This window comes from Physella acuta, unplaced genomic scaffold (genome assembly GCF_028476545.2).
Source record: "Physella acuta isolate Inbredline_101_S28 unplaced genomic scaffold, ASM2847654v3 ptg000694l, whole genome shotgun sequence".
In the NCBI taxonomy this organism is placed as follows: Eukaryota; Metazoa; Mollusca; class Gastropoda; family Physidae; genus Physella; species Physella acuta.
The window spans coordinates 340,429-360,327 of record NW_026732213.1 but is presented as its reverse complement, the minus strand read 5'-3'; the positions used below and the strand labels follow the sequence as shown (position 1 = coordinate 360,327).

The window sequence follows — 19,899 nt, the reverse complement described above, 5'->3', positions numbered from 1 at the left end:
CGCTCTGACCTCACATATTCCTGTCAGCGTTTCTTCCTCATCGCCCGGTCTCTCGTAAGGATTCCTTGATAAGGCGTCCGCATTGCCATTGGACCGCCCCGGGCGATATTTTATCTCTAGGTCAAAGAGTGCCAATTCTGCTGCCCATCGCTGTTCGATGGATCCCAACTTTGCTGTCTTTAGGTGACTCAAGGGGTTATTGTCAGTGTATACCACACATTTAGCACCTAATAAATAGTCCCTGAATTTTTCCGTCACAGCCCATTTTAATGTCAAAAGTTCTAGTTTCATGGCGCTGTAATTTGTCATGTTCTTCTCTGATTCCTTCAGAGCTCGACTGGCATAAGCAATAACCCTGAAGCCTTGCTTTTGTTGTTGTGATAGCACAGCTCCCAGACCTTTAGAGCTGGCGTCAATTTCTAGCCGAAATGATTTGTCAAAGTCTGCGTATCCTAATATCGGCGCCTCTGTCAAAGCCTTTTTCAATAGCTTAAACGAGTTCAGGCATTCCTCAGTCCATAATTCACCTATCAGTTGTGTTTTACCTTTCTTTTTCTCCTTACTGTGTTTCTTTGTCATTTTGTTTACCAAGTCATGCAATGGTGCGGCAATTTTTGCAAAACCAGGCACAAATTTTCTATAATAGGAAGCAAAGCCCAAGAATGATCTGACCTCTACCGTAGTTGTTGGCTGTTTCCATTCTTTAACAGCTGCAATTTTATCTGGGTCAGTGGCGATGCCATCCGACGAAATCACGTAACCCAAAAAATGTACCGATTTCAGACCGAAGCAGCATTTGTCTGGGTTCAGCTTTACTCCTATCTCCCTAAGACGGAGAAACACTTGTTCTAATCTTTCTAGATGGTCCTCCCAAGTTTTTTAATAAACCAGTATATCATCCAAGTACACCAACATTATTTGAAATAGAAAGTCACTCATAGCACTCTGCATTACTCGCTGGAATGTAGCAGGTGCATTAGTTAGACCAAACGGCATACGGGTCCACTCGTACAGTCCCAGTGGAGAAATAAATGCAGTTTTATGTTGATCGTTGGGGTGCATGGCCACTTGGTGGTAGCCACTAGCCAAATCCAAGGTAGAAAAAAATCTTGCTCCCCCCAACGCATCAAGACATTCATCAATACGAGGCAAGGGGAATGCATCCCTTCTTGTGATATTGTTCAATTTCCGGTAATCACAACACAGTCTTATCTCCCCTGACTTCTTTTTTACCACTACTATCGGTGCCGCATACGGGCTCGTGCTGGTTGTAATAATTCCCTTTTTTAGTAGATCGTTCAGGTGTGCCTTCACCGCAGAGTAGTGACTTGGTGGTAATCTTCGATAAGGTTGCGCCACCGGCTTGTCTTGTAGTAAGGGTATCTGGTGTTTTATTACTTCCGTGTAACCCAAATCACCCTCGTACGAGGCAAATATATCCCTGTACTTATTCAACAATTCATTTAGTTTTGGGTCCTCAGTTTCCGGGAATGTGTATGATCGGCCATCCTCTTTCTTCACCTCGGCCGTCACATTGACCGACCTAATTGTTACTTCATTACTGCTGGTATTGCTCAGTTCGATGCACTGTGCCGACCTTTGTACCTCGACGTTCTGTGGTACTCCTACCAGAGTATTAGGCGGTATAAAAATTTCCTCATCCAAAACATTTGCCACTAATCCTTGAACTAGTCCATTTTCCGCTGATGTGTATGTCCGCAGTAACACGACGCCTGCCCTCAGTGCGGCGCCACATGGTTCTATCATCACATCACCATTCACGCTTCTATCACCAATTTGTAATGTGATTGCCTTGACCGTGTTTGCCGGGACTGATATCCTTCCTCTGGTCTTGGCAAACCTGGCCAACTTGGATCCCCGACCTGGTGTGGTCGATCCGACAATATTTGTAAGAAATTCTGGCAACTGGCCAAGAATATTCATGCCCAACAGGCAAGGTATATTTGACACATTTGTCTCTAGGTTGTGTTTCGTAACGAACACCCCAACCTGCTTCAACCTATGTCCCGCCACCACGACATCCGCCAGAAAATAACCACAGTATGGAATGGTTAGTCCATTAGCTGCCGTCAGGCGCATGCATGTGTCAGACCTCAACCTATGGTCTTTTCCTTTCATCCATTTGGTGTAAAAATTTTCCGTAATTGTCGTCACCTGGGAGCCTGTATCCACAATTGCCTTCACCGCGATGTCCCCAATCGTAATCACCATTTCGGGACAGACTCCCATCATTTTGCTTCTTGGGCCATAACCTCGCCCCTCTGTAGCCTGGCCCTGCCTTACAGAGGACGACCGTTTCCCTGGCAGTACCGTGCCATATGTCCGGGTTGTGAACAGGACAAGCAAATTGGTCGACCGTCAGCCGTCCACCAGAGCAATTGACCGGTGGGTCGCGGCCGTCCAACCTGTCTCTGTTTTGTCCCGTTCTTTTCCTGATTCTCAGCTGTTGACCTGCTTTCTAACCTCTCCAATCTTTGGTTAACCTTATCCAGGTGGGCCAACAGTTGAGCCATCATGGTTTCCACCGTGCCGGTCCCCGTGGGTGGGGATTGTTTCTGTTCCGGCACAGAGACTTTGTCCACCGAACAGTTCGATTGGTCCTCATCCTCGGACTTGCGGATCGCTGAGTTCCTGACCTGAAGGAAGGTCAACTGCGGGTCTTTGTGGACCTCCTCTTTCAACTCTCTCCTTAAGATCGGGGTTGCTAGCCCCTCGATGAACTGGTCCCTCAGTAGGCGTACATCAATGTCAGGTGTTTTGCCCTTTACCGAATCAAAGGCCCTGTTTATTCGGTGTGAATACTCCATCACACTCTCCGCCATTCTCTGCTTTAAGCCTACGAACCCCGATAGCAGTTGCGATCCCGACCGTCTCTCCCCAAAGGTCTCCATAATTAGATCCAGCACCTTATCTGGATCTGATTGGACGGTTTTATCGTGGCATTTGACCTCTGCCCTAACCGTCTCTCCTATACTGCCCATCAGCAGTCTTAATCTTTCCTCTGGTGACATGTATCTCGAGGCCCAGGCCGCTTTGACCTCCTCACTGAACCTGTTGGTTAAAGCTGGATCACCGTCCCCGTAAAATTTGTTAATGTGGGACTCTCTGGGCAGGACCACAATATGGGTCTGCTTTTCGTCCAGAGTAGACATTTTATTCCTTTAGTAAAAAAAAAAGAGTTCTTTCTTACCGTGTGTGTATGAAAAAATTTTCCTCGTTCCTCAATTTTCACTGTTCCTGAATGTCCGAATTCACACACACACTAAACACAGTTATGAACTAGGTTGACTATGGGTGCCTCAAGCGGCAAGTCTCGTTGAATTCATCCTGGTCGCAGCGCCAAATGTAACGAGTCCCCGAGTCTATCCTGCCGACAACGCCAAATGTAACGAGTCTCTGGCTACCCTGCCGACAACGCCAAATGTGACCTTCCCGAGTCTAACCACTCATTCCACACAACATTGACCACAGCATAGATACTCGAAGATGCAGGTTCATTATTGATCCTTTTATTACATGAATCAAAGAATGCTTCACAATAATATAATGAATCAAGAGAGATGTTTCACAATAATAGTCTTAATCAACTGACCCCCAACAGTCCTCACTAGGCTTCATATAACTGAATACACATGTCTATCGTCCTTCTTAACACAATACGGCTAACCCGTTCAATAACCAACTTGATACTGCCACACTGACTGACTGATCGAGAGCGGGCGAGAGAGAGCGAGAACCAGCGAGCTCAGCCGTCGCCTTCCCATATATATCCCCTTCATAATCGTACTCATATTCGGTCCTATCATAATCGTAATCGTAATCGTTGCATTACGCCGCTTCTGTTGTACAGTCCGATTTAATAAGCCATCTGCATCCTGTCACATCAAAGTTGACAGACCGTTCTTATCGTATCGCTTCCCGAGATACTACGCCTTGGCTTTCTGATCGTTATCAGCCACCACCTGTGTTATTACATCAGTCGTGTCAAAGTTGACAGCGCTGTACCGCTTTCTTATGTCTGGTAACTTCCCCTAGTTACATATATATATATATATATATATATATATATATATATATATATATATATATATATATATATATATATATATATATATATATATATATATATATATATATGGGTTCATCCATTTATGGTGTCCACAAAAGTTTTGAAATTTTTACCCCCCCCCCCTCCAAACAAGCTGCAAAAACACTGATTCATTAACATGTAATGTGTATATTGCTATATTATAAACTGATAATGTTATATAGGGATTTGATATTTTCGGTAACATCTATTACTAGGCCTAAATAATAATTTTTTTATTTTAGATTTTAATATATGGGAGTTCCAACTTTTCCAAGATGTCCGTAAGTCTACGGCGTGTACATTTACTGTGGTTGTGTGAATGTGCTAAGACCAGGGGCGTAGCGAGGGGAGGGGGCGGGGGTGCGGACCGCACCGGATGACACAATTTAGGGGGTGACACCAAGGAAAAAAAATTAACAGCAAAATATATACAGAAAAATGAAAATGGTAATTCCACTTTGAAAAGTGGTTAATTAGTGTGTTAAATAGTTTTTAAAGAGCACATTTGATAAATCCCAACAAAGGGTGGAAGGGTGGGGTGACACCATGACGTAAACCTGCTAATGATAGAGAAAACATGCTACATCAAGCTGTATTTATAGACTATAGAAAAAATCTTTAGTATTATATCTTAGCACAGTTTAAAGCAATCGCCGTGGGGTGAGTGGGGGGAGTTACATTAACTCAACGTTACAAAATATGCCTGAAGTAAACATTCATATGAGTAAATACATACTTATATTAATTCAAATTTGGCAAGCAATAGAACACGGGGGCCGGTACGGTTGGCTACAAAGTCCACGAAGAAAGGGTCAAAACTGACCTCGACTGACCGGCAGTAGCGTAGCGAGGGGGGGGGGGGGCGGGGGGGGGGGGGGGACATATGTCCCCGGGCGCCGACTTTAGGGGGCGCCAAAATGGGTTGGAAAAATAAATTGAAAGGTTGAGGGGGGTGCAAATTGAAAGTTTGAGGGGGGGGGGGTGTGCAAATCGAAATCTCGAGGGGGGGGGGTGCAAATCGAAAGTTTGAGGGGGGGGGGTGTGCAAATCGAAATCTCGAGGGGGGGGGGGTTGCAAATCGAAAAGTTTGTCCCCGGGCACCGGGAAGGGTCGCTACGCCTCTGCTGACCTGCGCCTTATATGAACTTTTTTCGACCCCCTTGATATTTTGTGAGGTCTTAGGCCGACCCTGGAGGTTAACAAAAAAAACATTATTCCCCATCGGATAAACCCCTTAGGGTTATTAGATTTGTCCAGATACTTTATTGTCTTATATAAACAATAGTTTGTGAAAAAGTATACAAATACTACGTCACTAGGCATGCTGCCCAGCTTCGCTTAGGCTTTCGAAAACATTGAGAATTTGAATGCTTAATTAATTCGCCCGAAGGTCGGTCTACGACCTCAAGAGTTATGAAGAGGTTCCTCCGTGGACATTTTTTTTCGATTTATAGCTCATATAAGGTACCGGTCAGTCGAGGTCAGTTTTGACCCCCACATCGTAGACTTTTCGGCCAACCGGCCCCCGTGTTCTGTCGCACCAAGGCAAGATCATGCCAAATTTGAAGCGCCTGCGGCGCCGGGAAGTGCCCTATCGGACACCCGACAATCTAGATCTAGATTCCTAAAAGAATTTTTTTTTTAAGTTTAGCCCGAGCATAATAAAAAAGAATACATTAACCAAGTTGACTTGCTGTGTCTCGAACCCACACCACCTGCGTGGTTTAATGTACACTAACATCTCCGCTATTTAGAATGAAACACGTATTTTAAAATCTTAACTTACGCGAATATGCCTATTCTTTCAAATTAATTTTTTATCCCAAATTAGCCAGTTCATAACAAAGATTTTGTATAAAATAAATAAGTCTTGAAATAGTTTAGTCCTAATATAGAAATTTATTTTTGGAATTGATTTTAGAGAAGTTAAGAGTCTAAATCTAGATCTTAGCGTCTACGTCTAGATCTAGTTAAAGTAGATTTAGATTTAGATTTAGTCTAGATCTAGAATCTCTAGATCTAGAATCCAAATACATAAAATAAATTTTATGAGTTTAGGCCGGAAAAATTGTATTGTATACATTTCATAGTGTACGTAGATCTAAATCAAATTTGAATGAAATAGTTCATTTCTTTTCATTCAACACAGCAGATGACGTCATTAGTTAATGTATAAGCAATAGCGACGTCACAGTTTTATGCGTTCTTTTTCACATGTATTAATGCTTTTCCGGTTGCATAAATAATACTGTTTCTCTACATTCGAATACGCCTTTAATTTTTATTTTTCTTCTTTAAGTAAAATTGTGGTTATACATTTAAAACATCTAACATATTATTTTCAACAAAAGTCCGTAAAAAGTTCTCCATATATCGCTGCCGATTCTGACGTGATGTCCGGCGAAAATTTTTTGCGGACAGAGAAAGAGAGAGAGAGAGAGAGAGATGTGCGCACATTGGGCTTTTATATATTAGGATTTGGTATGTGTACAGGGGAGGTAACTTTTTAAGTAATAATTTTTAAATAATATTTTTACTATTTTAAAGAAAAAACAAACATCACCAAATATAGCATTCGTTTAAATAAATATTTCGTTATAGATTAAATTATGTATTGTAGTAAAATTGTAAAAGTTAACTTCGAAAGTAAATTTAATATCATATTTGATTTATACTTTGAAGGAAGCCTTTGCAGTTCTAATAACCTAGCGAGTAATAAGTTTGCGAATACTCCACCTTTGGCAGCATGACTTAAAACTACTCTGTTTAAGCATAGGCCCTCAATCACCAATTACTTAATTATTGAATTTCTCAAAAGTTTTTTTGAAAACTTAAGCGAAGCAAGGCAGTATGCCTAATGTGTATATATATATATATATATATATATATATATATATATATATATATATATATATATATATATATATATATATATATAATTTTTTGTACGGGGGGTGACACCATTAAGTGCCGCACCGGGTGACACCCAACCTCGCTACGCCACTGGCTAAGACTATCTAAAAATAAATTGTTCTTAATTGAAAGAATGATGATCGCGCATGTCTCTCGATTTTAAATCTTTGTTATCCACTATTTTTCATAAAGAGTCAGAGATTGCAGGCAGTCATAAAATATTTTTTTTTTCTATTGAAGATGCTGTAGACCAAACTTTTTAATGCTATTTTGTAGCGACTAGATCTATATAGGTTAAGCAGTGCCGGCGCCAAGTTATTTAGCACCCTAGGCGAAACGTATTACCACCCCCCCCCCCCCAGAGGCGTGGCTAGGGTGGGGCGGCCGCGACAGTCGCCGACCCAATGCCATGGGGGCGCCAAATTACATAGTGAATTATATAGCCTATGTCGAAATAAAGAATGGTAACTGCTACTTGGCATTACGGACTGAAATCGATCGCAACGCCATTGAATATTATCCTCTATAGTTTATCTAATATAATCAGTTATTAATTATTAGGTACCCTTTTATAATGTCGATTACACATTTAGCGCCCTAGGGGGGGGGGGGGCCTAGGCGACCGCCTAGTTCGCCTTATAGGTAGCGCCGGCCCTGAGGTTAAGGTAAATCAATATGACTTCATTATATTACTTTTACTCAACTTTACGTGATACGTGTTTCCATAACAAACCACTTCTCCCCCTATTATTGTGAATTCGCTCTACACACCTGAACTCTGAACAAGCGAGCACATTTTTTTATACACCCGCTGATTTTTAAATTAAAAAAAAAATATTTAAAGACATGTTTTCATCAGAGAAGTTACAGCATTCTTAAATAAGATCTATTTAAAATATTTAGAGTTTATTTATTACTCACGGACATGGCAGATGAAATAAGCCAATATTTTTTTATTTTATAGCTCATTTTATTTAGGTAACAGCGCCTTGAACTTTACGCGATCGAAACACTGTGTTTTTGTTTTTCTTGACAACCATTTTCATTGGGCAGTAAAATTTATGTCAACCAATCACTAATCTGAGAATACGGACATGTAGCAAGAATGAGGTGTCGGTTGATATAAAAACAATAGATCTAGGGGTCTAGATCTAGATCTAGATTCTACTACTGAATGATAATGATTCTATATATATAGACCTAAGGTTAATCGATCTCAACGTATGTTTTATTATCCTGTTTAATATAATATAGGCCTTGGAGTTGTAGATCTTCTTAGCTAAAACTCGGGTATGTTTTTGTTTAGTTTATACTTTTTTATAGTTTTATTTTTAGTATATTTTTACTCATTTATTAGATCTAGAAATCTAGAATGTAGAGAGACTACTGTGTAAAGTCATGTGTGGGCCTGTCATGAATCTCAGAAAATGTGCACATATGAATATTGGGATGATTATAGATACCAGTGTCCAATAATGGAATCTTCTTTAAAAAAGGGGTGTTGGGTTGTTAGTAGTATTGTAATCTCGACTAATTTTATGGTTAGAAATTAGGGTTAGACGTATGGTTGGACCAGGGTTGGGGTTAGGGTTAGGCCTTAGGGACACTGGTTAATTAATACTAGCAATAGCATTGACATTGGTCATTAGCCAGCCATGTGTGTATTATTTAGTTAAGTACCAGTAACCTAACACCCCTTTTTTAAAGAAGATTCCATTATCAGACACCGGTGTAAACATTCTCCCGAATATTGAATATTGGGTAATCTATCGTTTTAGGTTCGTAAAATCGACCGAGGCTAGATCTAGAAGGCCTAATCATAATAAATTAATAGGCCTAAGGCCCTACGAAGTAATAAGGCGCCTAAGGCCTAATGTGGAAGAAAAATAGGCTAACTCATTCCATTTAATTTAAATTAATTTTGGAACTTTTCACATTGCTGGGGCACTACAACAGTTACAGTCAGTAGTAGATCTAGTAGGAGGATTATTGTTTTTAAACAATTTTACTAAAACTTTTCAGTAGGCCTATTAAATAAATATTACCGATGTTTTCATCAGATGCAACCAAGCTTGTTTACTTTAACAGCCATCTTGAGTTGTATTTTTTTTGTTAAATTATAGTTCTAGATCTAGGCCTAAGTACTAAGTAGCAAATCTTGCTCTCAAACACTCACACTCACACTGCATTTTAAAGTTGATTTCTGGCCTATAGCTTATAGAATAGATATATTGATAATTGTGTTGATATAATTAATATATTTAGGACTAGACATTGCTTTTGGTTTATTATTCAAGTAGGCCTAGCCTACTTGTATTAAAGCCATATTGATGAGTCACCTTTCTTTCATGTTACTAGCCAATTTTACATACCTAAAACGATAGATTACCAAATATTTTTATATTGTCAATAATAATTTTAGATTTAGAGCATTACCTAATTAAAGGCCGCATTTGCGTGGTTCGCTCCACGTTACGCTTAAGGAGGCACCTGCGCAGTTCCCTCTTCGTTGCGCTAAATCTTTACCCTAGGTGGCACACGATCCAAAAAAATGGATATCAGGACTGCCCGACTTTTTTTCCCGTTTTAGCAATTTAATGTTGACCTAGATCTAGTTTAAGTGTATTTTCAACACCTAAGAATCTAGTCTAGTACTTGTAAAAAAAAACAGTACAGTGTCAGTAGTGGGTCAGATGATAGTCCTAGATCTCGCAGCCATCTAGCTAAATCAAACTGCCCTTTAGTAAATAGTTTTTACAGCTATCTAGCATGCGTGATAGTAGATCTAAGTCTATATTATTAATCCTATGTGAACTTAAAAAACTTTCAATTTGCTTGAGTGGGAGGGGGGGGGGGAAGAGAGAAGTGAAGACATAGACAATCTCGTGAACTTGTGTTCATTCTATGACGTATGCTTTAGGCCTGCTGAACTCACAGTGACCCCGCCGACTGTGGGCCGTGGTGGGATGTTTTACTCACATGATAGTAAACGTAAGCAAGCAATCACACCAGTGACGATGTTTGGAAATTTTATTTAAAAAAAAAGAATAACATGTCATGTTTTCAATATGAAAAAAAAACAAAAATGTAAAAAAGAAACCAGCATCGGTCGTGCAAACACCGGGTTCGAACTCGGTGCTCCTGGTCTATGAACTACTGTCTACAGCTGGCACACTGTTGACTCAACCACACCGGATGTGTTGGAAAAGGAAAAAGTAAGCATTTTCAATCACAAGATGGCAAATCAAACCTGCGAGACGCGTAGTCACTTCGCTAATTATGACCAAGTTGATGAGATTGAGAATCCTTCCTATCATATTAAATTAGTTATTGAAACACTGTTTATCATATTAAATTAGTTATTGAAACATTGTTGAGATGAATAGAAAATAAAAATAATGTTTTTAGATTTTGCAATCAAGGCGAATGTAAAAGAAAAAAGAAAAAACAACTCTTAAGGCCTAAGCATGAAAATGTTTCAGAAATTTAATATTTAGAAGCAAAATGATTCAGAAATGTAACAATTTTAGAATCAATGTTATAGTTTATGGTGTTATAGTTATAGAATTTACACATCCAGAGCACTTAAAAATCATTTTTTAAAAAGTTAATTTAAGGCTACATTTCTATTTATTTATTAGTAACAACTTATTTCATAAGTAATAACCTGAAGTTTCACTTTCATAAGACAAACATTTGTTGGCTCCACAGGAACTCAATCATTGATATTCTGAAAACCCCACTTCATTAAGAGCTCATAGTTATTTGTACTTAAAAATTTGCCGATTTAATCGGAAAATAATAAAAAAGGCTTATTATTTTCTATTAGTCAGTACAGAGATGAATGTAACAAATTTTGCTATCCTATAGATAAATACTCAATACATATTTGCTTTTACCAATATTTGCCTATTTTGCTGTACTGTAATAGTTAAAGTGCGATGGTTAAATTAGATTTCAGAGTAAGATTATGATATTTGCAATAATCAGCCTTAATGTTTTAGTGGCTAAATCATTATGAAAACCACAAAAAAAATTGTGTTTAATGCGTTTAGGTTAAATCTATACTATTCTATTGTAGGTAATTATTCACAATGATAGACAGAATTCTGGCAATTACCTTGATCGTATACCCTGTTTTTATTACTTTATAGGATCAAAACCTGTAACTTAACTGTATTATCCTAACAGTGGTATTTATAAAAGCTTATTGAATATCTAAACAAATCTGAGTATTCAATAAACTGCATCATGGAATGGATATTTTTTTAGGTCTAAATAAACTTTACTGTGCCATCGCAATTGTCTGTATTATTAAATAGTTTTTATTGAATTTTGAAAATGGAACTTGCATCAGATCACACTTTTAAATGCATGTATTGATATGTGAAAAATGTACATTATGGAGCATGCTGGTGTGGAGTTTAGTCTACTCTGTATTGTGTATGTGTGTGAAGGTGCAATAGTATAAAGCGGTCTGTTTGGTGTAAGATAAATTATTGTGTGTGGATCCTAGGGTAAGTTGGTTCCAGTTGCTTGCATTTGGGGTGGAGTGGTGTGGTTAGAATAATGGAGTGTACTGGTGTTGCGTTTTGTTCCGAGTGTTGTTGATGTGTCATGAGAGTTGGATGTGGAGTAGTGTGGTTGGGATGCGTTTTTTTTTTAAATTCCTTCTTTTATTTTCCTGATTCCTTAATTCTTTTAATATCTGATTTTGTGAAACTAACATTTATTTCACAAAAATTTTAAAAGAACAGTAATGTTTACTGCCATATTTTCCTATCCTCCAAATCTGAGTTAAGAGGGTAGTTTGTAGTAGGTGAAAATTAATTTAGTCGTTTTTTATGTTCTATTTGTCTAATATGATAAATTACATAGTTGGATAAAAGTTCGTAATAACAAGCTCTTAAGAATGATGCACAATAGAAAATAATGAGAAACAGTTATAGGACAAATTGGAGTAAGACAAGTGTATTTGGTTGACTTGATAATGAAACTACAGAAAACAAACTGGAGTCCAACAAACTCAACAACAGTGACTGGGATATTGCTGATGTGCTTTGCTTTCTAGCCCATGTTCAACGACATATGCACATCAAATATTACTGGTTAAGAAGGAGAAAAAGCTGTTTAAATTACATATCAAGACTTTCATATTAGAATATGCAACAATAAATACTTTTACTTTCTAAACTAATGTGGAATTCATATACATTGTCAAAAACATAATATTGGGATTAACTAAAATTTGAAAGTCTGTTTTACTGTATGGTAGCTAGTTGCACACAATTTTTTAAAATAATTAAAATGACAAAATAATGACAGGGTTGTATTAAGAGAACTAAATGTTGCAAAATGATACCAAATTTATGTTTATAGGATAAATGGTTCTCTAGATATGACGGTTTTAGTGTAAAAATTGCAGGGACAACTAAGCCTATGGAAAATGAAAACAAAAATAAACCGGGAGTGATCTCCCCTAAACTTTCTCGAATATTCTTATATAAAACAACAGGGGATGGGAACTCGGGATATAGTTATGATTTTTAATCCATTTTGAATACTTAAACTTTTTAAAATAGAATAGAATCTCATAGAAAAAATAATTGTACACCAAGCAAACGCCGAATAAAGATGTGTATAATAGTGCGGAATATTATTAGTACTTTATAAATTCACATGCGTTTTTTGAGAAATCGGAAAGAGTGAAAATTACTACTTCCGGTCAACGGAAATTACTCAAAATTTGACAGAAGTGAGAGAATTAGATCTTTTACTTACATGTGAAATTTCATTTATCTATCTAAAATAGTACTCAAGTTATAGGCTTTTGAAAAATTCATAGTAGAAAAAGTACCACTTCCGGTTATCGGAAATCGCTCAAAAGTTGATATGGATCTACGATTTTGATAAAATACTTATATATGAAATTTCATCAACCTAGCTGTAACGGTACTCAAGTTATCGTGTTTACAGACACACACACACACACAGACATACGGGCAAGATTGCAAAATTATGTTTTTCCATATCAGTGAGGTGTAAAACGTCGAGATTTGTAAAAAAAACTTGATTATTTTTTTTTGCATGATTACAAGACTTTCTCTATACTTCGTATATACAAGAAAGTAATAAAATAAACATTCCTAATTCCTAGGTAAATGGTATCATAGAGACAGCTCAGTACAGTGCAACATATATGAGTGTTTTTGAGTTATTGGAAGCATGTCAGTTAAGAGATAATCTTTGGGTTTCGTTAGATAACTGTACATAGCTAGCGCGAAACAAACAGCAATGTCATCAAGATTCGAGCATTTCACAGAGCTACGCAGATAGACGCTAGCTAGACACGAGGGTTTCTGTCCAACTTTTGCCTCCAGTTTTAAATATGACATCTTACCACCTGGTTTTAAACATGAGGGACAGGTTGGTCGTGGGATGACCTACCTAGAAAAGCAAAAGGTACCCCAGGACTACATAGCTAACTTATCAACCATACTTTACATACTTTCAACTTTGTTTTTAGATGTAGTATTCGAAAAAATCAATTACACTAACTTAACAAAAGCAACTCAATTAGCACCCGACTCAAAGGTCTTTAACTCAGAAAGTCTTCCTCCACCCTATACAATAGTTATTTGAGTGTGAGTGGGTAATAAGCAACTAAATATAGGCCTTTGTTTACAAGGGTATGTTTTATTCTTTAGCAAGATAAACTAATGGGATATGAAATAAATGAAGTCTATCAGTGTACACATTCAGCTTGTTACAATAGAATGAACACACTTGTAAGATGTTGTGTTTTTAACTAATAATTCTTATATTAATAAGATTTTGGATCCCGCACAGTCTACTTGGTGAATTTAATCAACCACTGTTCAATTAATAATTTCCACCTTTGGCTTATAATGCTTAAGACAGCTTAGATACATCTTTATTTTACATTTTAAACAGACCTAATGGCCTAATAATATAATACTAATATAACGGAATACGAAAGCAGAGAAAGGAAGTATCAATATCGCTAATACTTAGGCCTACAGGGTCTATATTGTTAGTCGGGTTTTACAGCTTGTGAATGTCTGAAGTAGAAAGTAAAAACATTTGTGAAAATAACATTAAAAATGTACCGACTCACACTAAATTCAAATTAAGTCTGAATTTTAGTTTTAAATCATTCTATGTATAACTTAATTTCAACTTTGTGTTGAGTTATCGTATGCCTAATTCAATCATTAGTAGCATGCAGTACAGGCTGCAACATGTTAGCTCAACTCATACAATTTTTACTATTTTAAAAAGGTTAATTTATTATCTTTGAATCTACTCATTTACTAGTTTAATTATTAACATTCTTTAAGAAAAAATTGTATAAAATTGTATGCCTAATTCAATCATTAGTAGCATGCAGTACAGGCTGCAACATATTAGCTCAACTCATACTATTTTTACTATTTTAAAAAGGTTAATTTATTATCTTTGAATCTACTCATTTACTAGTTTAATTATTAACATTCTTTAAGAAAAAATTGTATAAAATTCCTATAAAACGAAGGAACATGAAAATGGGGTATCGATACCGCTAATAGGGTACCTAGTTTGTGAGACATTTTGCATTGTCTGCTAAACGGATAAACCTAAAATAAATATGCTAGTTAGAAAGCTTAATAAAAAATGAAGATAATCCACTAAAAACAGTTTATTGTAAATGTCAAAACAGATCAATGTATATATGCGTGTATATATATATATATATATATATATATATATATATATATATATATATATATATATATATATATATATATATATATCTAAATACTAATAGTTTTGCTGTCTGTGTATGTATCTGTCTATCTATCTATCTATCTGACAAGAACGCTCTAGAGAAAACACAAGCAAAATAAAAACATGCATAGTTAAATGAAAATGAAACATGTCGTCACATTAGAGCATATAGTAGAAATTAGTCTACAGCCGGAGAGTGCACACAGTAATATGACGTCATTGATTCTCGAGTAAACATTGAATTAAAAAGCCAATGTTGTCTAATCTTTCAAGTGATTTGCGAGCAGAGTTAATTTCATGCAATTATTCAGGTAGTGGCTAAGCGCAACATCAGTGTTTCTTTCAGACTTTTTCCTCCCCAGAGGGGGGAACTTTTTCTAATGTAAAAAGTGTTTTGCGTGCACAGTTTCTTTCATGCATCTCTTCCGGCAGGTTCTTCCTTTAGTTTGTATGATTTACAAATGCGACCAGTGTTTCTTTCAGACTTTTTCCTCCCCGTAGTGGGTGTGGGTACTTGAAATTTTCGGGGTCGGGGGTGGAATTTTCTGGGAGGGGGCGGACACTGGAAAAAGTATATATATTTCGTTGAATGGGAGGGTAGATGTGTTTTGAGGTGTGTGTGGGGGGAGGGGGGACAAGTAGAGTCGCCTAAAAGAGATTCTAAATGCGACTTTTGTCATGATTGAGATTATTTGGGGTATCTTTTATTTATTTATTTATTCAATAACGGTAACATTAGTATCAATGTGCAGTAACTACGTAGAGATCAAGCTTATATCCTATTAAAGTACCGATTCTGGAAAAATCCGTTTCAATGTTATTTTTCGTTTCGGGTTAAATAGAATTAAGGTGGTGATTTTGGTTTTGGTTTTAGTTTGGAGAAAATAGACAGCACTGTCAACCTAGCGCCTGTTGTATCCTTCCTCAACGGTCCATTTTTCTCGTGTATATATATATATATATAATGCTGAAAAAAATTTGAACCCCCCATGAGACAATCCTGGCTACGCCACTGAACACAATTGTCAAGCTCTTTTATTGATTACCTAATTTTAGCAATAAAGTAATCCTAACGACCACAAAAATTAGGTTTAGCTACATTTTAAACCATTTCTAACTCTAAAAATAACAGTTTAATTATAGTCTTTGAATTTGGTCATGCATTGGTAATTCTTGGTGGTGATTGAGGCCCCAAACTTCTAAATGGGGGTAAGGCACTAGGAGGTTGCCTTTTATCAATAGAAAAATGCAAATCACAACTTCAGGCAGAATTCTAGCTTACTAGGTTTTTAAAATTTAAACGAATTTCTTAACAAAAGTTCATATGAAGGACATAAAATCATCATACATACTATTTATTCTCTAACAGTATCTTCTTGTTTTCAAGTTATTTAGTAAAAATTGCTCAACTACCCTGTATAATTCGAGAATAAAATTTTTTCCATAGCGAGCTATTGGTCCGTATAGCCCCATAATTTAGACAGGAGGTATGGATACACATTCAGGACTTCCAAGTTCAGCAAGTAAGAAAATTGCATTTGAAATTAAAATTAAAGTGATTTGTGATTGTACATGTTGTTAAGATATTTTTTTTCCTTATGTGCTTAAATTAGTTCTATTGACTCTATTTAGATGTATAAAAGAAATAAATTTTGGCTCAAAATATTAAGACTTCTTAATGTTTTTGTACTTTTTGCAGTTTGTTTATTATTTAAACATAAAATCACATTACAGGTGTTGTGAGCTTAGCAAACAATTTACTAGCTGAATTCAACATTCCAAGAATAATAGAAGAAATCAGTGATATTAGTGCCTCTCTGTTTGTTGTGCTGTATGAAAGTTTATTTAGTGATAAACTTCCAGGTAATTATATGTCTGCTATATTTACTAATTGTAAAATATTAATTTGCTGTTATACTATTTTATACATTAAACTTTTTTTAATCAACCAGGTATAATCCGTAATCCAACAACAAAGGAAGATAATATAAAAAATTGTCAAACTGTTATAGATGTTCTTTCTACTGATGTAGTCAAGGACAATCTAAGCCACATTCGTGGATCTGACATCGTCCAAGGTGATGTGACTGCAATTTCAAATCTCTTGGATATTTTTCAGTGCCTTCTTGAATATGTGATAAATAAAATTGAAACTGACTTTGATAACAATGGTAAGTCTGTTCCAGATTATTTAAACGACTAAAATGTTATTAAAAGAATAAAAGATAAATATAGTTGAGATCAGTGGCGTAGCGAGGTCGGGTGTCACCCACACTATATTTTGGATTTATATCGCCTTTTTCTGAAACATACTCGAAACATGCATTCACCTTACTCACCTTACATTTAACTGTTACAGTGGACAAACTTTCAAATGTTCCCCCTCAAACTTTCGATTTGCACCCCCCCCTCAAGTTTTTGATTTGCACCCCCCCCCCCGCCCCCCCGCCCTCTCAAACTTTTGATTTGCAAAAGTTTTTCTCTGTTTTACTATTTTTTGCCTTGGTGTCACCCCCTAAATGGTGTCACCCGGTGCGGTCTGCACCCCCGCCCCCCCCCCCCCCCCCCTCCTCGCTACGCCTCTGGTTGAGATTAACAAAATAACAAAACTCCTTGACCCAAATTTTTTAAAACTAACTTTACAATTACTATTATTATTACATGTCGAATAAATATATTCAAAACTAAAACATAGTTTGAGAAACTCCATTTTTAAAAAAAAGTTCCTTTTTTAGGTGGGTGGTTATACATGATTTAGAAGTAAGATACTGGTCTAGATTACTAATACTAATATTATCGCTGCACATTCTCTTTTTATGGGACGGCATGGCCAGGCAGAAGAGACTGCTAACCTGAGTTTCTCGAGTTCGAATCCAGTGGTACGTCCCTTTAGGGAAAGTAAAGGTATAGTGCTGACCACATTATGCCTCCATGTGCCGAGGTCAAGAAACATGAACTCTACTTCATCTGCCCAATTGGATTGTTATGGCTAAAGAGGAATCTTTTTACTCTTTATGTTCACTTTTGATTTTTAAATCAATGTTTCCGAATTCCAAAAAATGCTAACTATTTAAGTGCAGTGGGTCAAAATCTATGGCTTTCTTGAAGGAGATGGCATTGTGTTGCAAACAGACACTATATCTCAGAGTTACATCAGGGCCTCCTACTTTTATGTGACAATGCCTCAGTGGTGGATGTTATGCAATGGTCACCCACTGAGGTTAAGTGCATTTAGCGGTTGATCCTGAAAGAAAACACAGAACATCTACTCCTCACACTGGTAGACTTGAAAAGTCTATGCAATCATCCTAAATTTTTTTTTAAATCTTTAAAAATATATGGCAAATAATACAATTATAGTTACATTTTTTAAAACTTAAAGCTGTTTGGGAACTATCAATTGCACTCATTTTCAGATTTTTGTATTGAATATAAGCCATAGAAAATAATTTTAGATTTATTTTATCAATTCAAATATTTAAAAAAAACGCCCTCCACCTCTCCTTGATGTCATGTAAAAAACTAAATAAATGTTAAAAAACATTGATGTGTACTTCCAGACACAAGATCTGTTAACTCTGTGGAAGTGAGGACCCTGGCACAAAAAAACAGACAAGACACTCCACACAAAAATCTGCAGACTAAAAGTAAAAAAAAAAGCCATTCTCTTTCCAATAGGTAAACTCATTTTCTAAAAGTATTAAGACTGGATAATTTTCATGTGAAAACTCTTAAAATCTAAAGCTTTCTATCAAATTCTATTAAATCTTTCAATTTGTTGATTAATTGGGTAGATTTTTTTAGAGGGGGCTCAGAAATCCTAATGCTCAAGAGCATTGATCCATTTCAGGTAGAATGCTGTTGGTTTCCATTATGGTTGTTGTTTGTATTTATATATCCAGGGATGTGACTAATTTCATTTTCTGTTAAATTTTCTGCTAATTTTCAACTTCTGCAGATTTTTAAAGAATTTTTAAAAATTCAGAAAAAACCAGGATAAAGACCTCTACAGAAATGGCTGACATGTGAATGCCACACATTCCTATTTAAATTGAGTCTTACACTTGCTCTACCTATACTAGATCTAGGTCAAGATTTTATACACTATTTTTTAATTTTTCAGAATTTGTGAGTTTTCTGTTAGAAATTTCTGCTAATATTTTCATTCAAATATTTTCATAAATTTAAATCAGAAAAACAGATTGTATAATTTGGTCATTCTTTAAATGAAAAGTATATCTCCCGAGCTCAGTTTCTGTAGTATAGCTATAATTTATCTACATGTATTCACCCTCTATTTTTATAGCTACCCCCTCTACCATTTAATTCTGCTTCCCAAACTGATTTCAAAACTTATGTGAACTTAACGCGACATCTCGACAGTGTCTTGTTTGTGGGAGAAAAATGCAATACTGGCTATTATCATGGGGTGAGACTGCTTTAACTGCGATAAAACATTGAGTCTGGTCCTCTTTTTTTATGATTTGGTTACATCTCTGTATATTGATCTAGTAGATCAGCTGAGTGATGAGCTAATGTACTATCATCTTGTCTAGGAACTCTCATATCATATCAATTGGTGAAAATATTTTTTTATTATTTAGCATACTCTCATAAAGTAAATTCTTGTTTTAATTAAAAATCTTAATTTAACCTATTCCAAGGTTAAGGGGATATGCGCATTTTTTCCTCTATTTTTTACAATTTAATATCTAACCCTTTCAGGACCATAAGAATTGTGGGCATAATTTTAATTATCTAGGCACACATTTGGTAGTAAAATGACATGTAGATTCCAAAAATGTTAACGGTTTATTGATATCTTTAATAGTTTTTGAGATACTCAAGGGAAAATTATCGATAATAGGTGAAGATGCGACTTTATCAAAGTTTTTTATTTCAAAAGTTATCAAACGTTAACATAAAGTTTCAGAACATTAGAAATTGACAAATAACAGTTATGATAATGTATTTATGTCTTTTCTGTGTATATTGTCCTCTAGGAATGGAACTTGAGGAAGCAATTACGAGATGTTGTGTAGCATAAGTGACCATGGCAGACCTCACACCTATTGTCCGGTGTTTTC

General features: G+C 36.3%; 1 protein-coding gene across 3 annotated transcripts in view; it reads left to right on the top strand.

Moving 5' to 3' along the window:
• Window positions 1-8,082: 8,082 nt before the first annotated feature.
• Window positions 8,083-19,899, top strand: part of LOC131949406 (uncharacterized) — a 29,594-nt gene continuing 17,777 nt past the window's right edge. For 2 of the 3 annotated variants that reach the window (XM_059311292.1, XM_059311291.1), the window contains exons 1-5: window positions 8,084-8,314; window positions 16,260-16,335; window positions 16,547-16,675; window positions 16,765-16,983; window positions 18,373-18,490. In XM_059311292.1, coding sequence (XP_059167275.1) covers window positions 16,302-16,335; window positions 16,547-16,675; window positions 16,765-16,983; window positions 18,373-18,490 — 500 coding nt within the window. In that variant the 5' untranslated portion in view covers window positions 8,084-8,314; window positions 16,260-16,301. Of the gene's footprint in view, window positions 8,315-16,259; window positions 16,336-16,546; window positions 16,676-16,764; window positions 16,984-18,372; window positions 18,491-19,899 lie in introns of all 3 variants that reach the window. The other variant, XM_059311293.1, reaches the window with a different exon arrangement.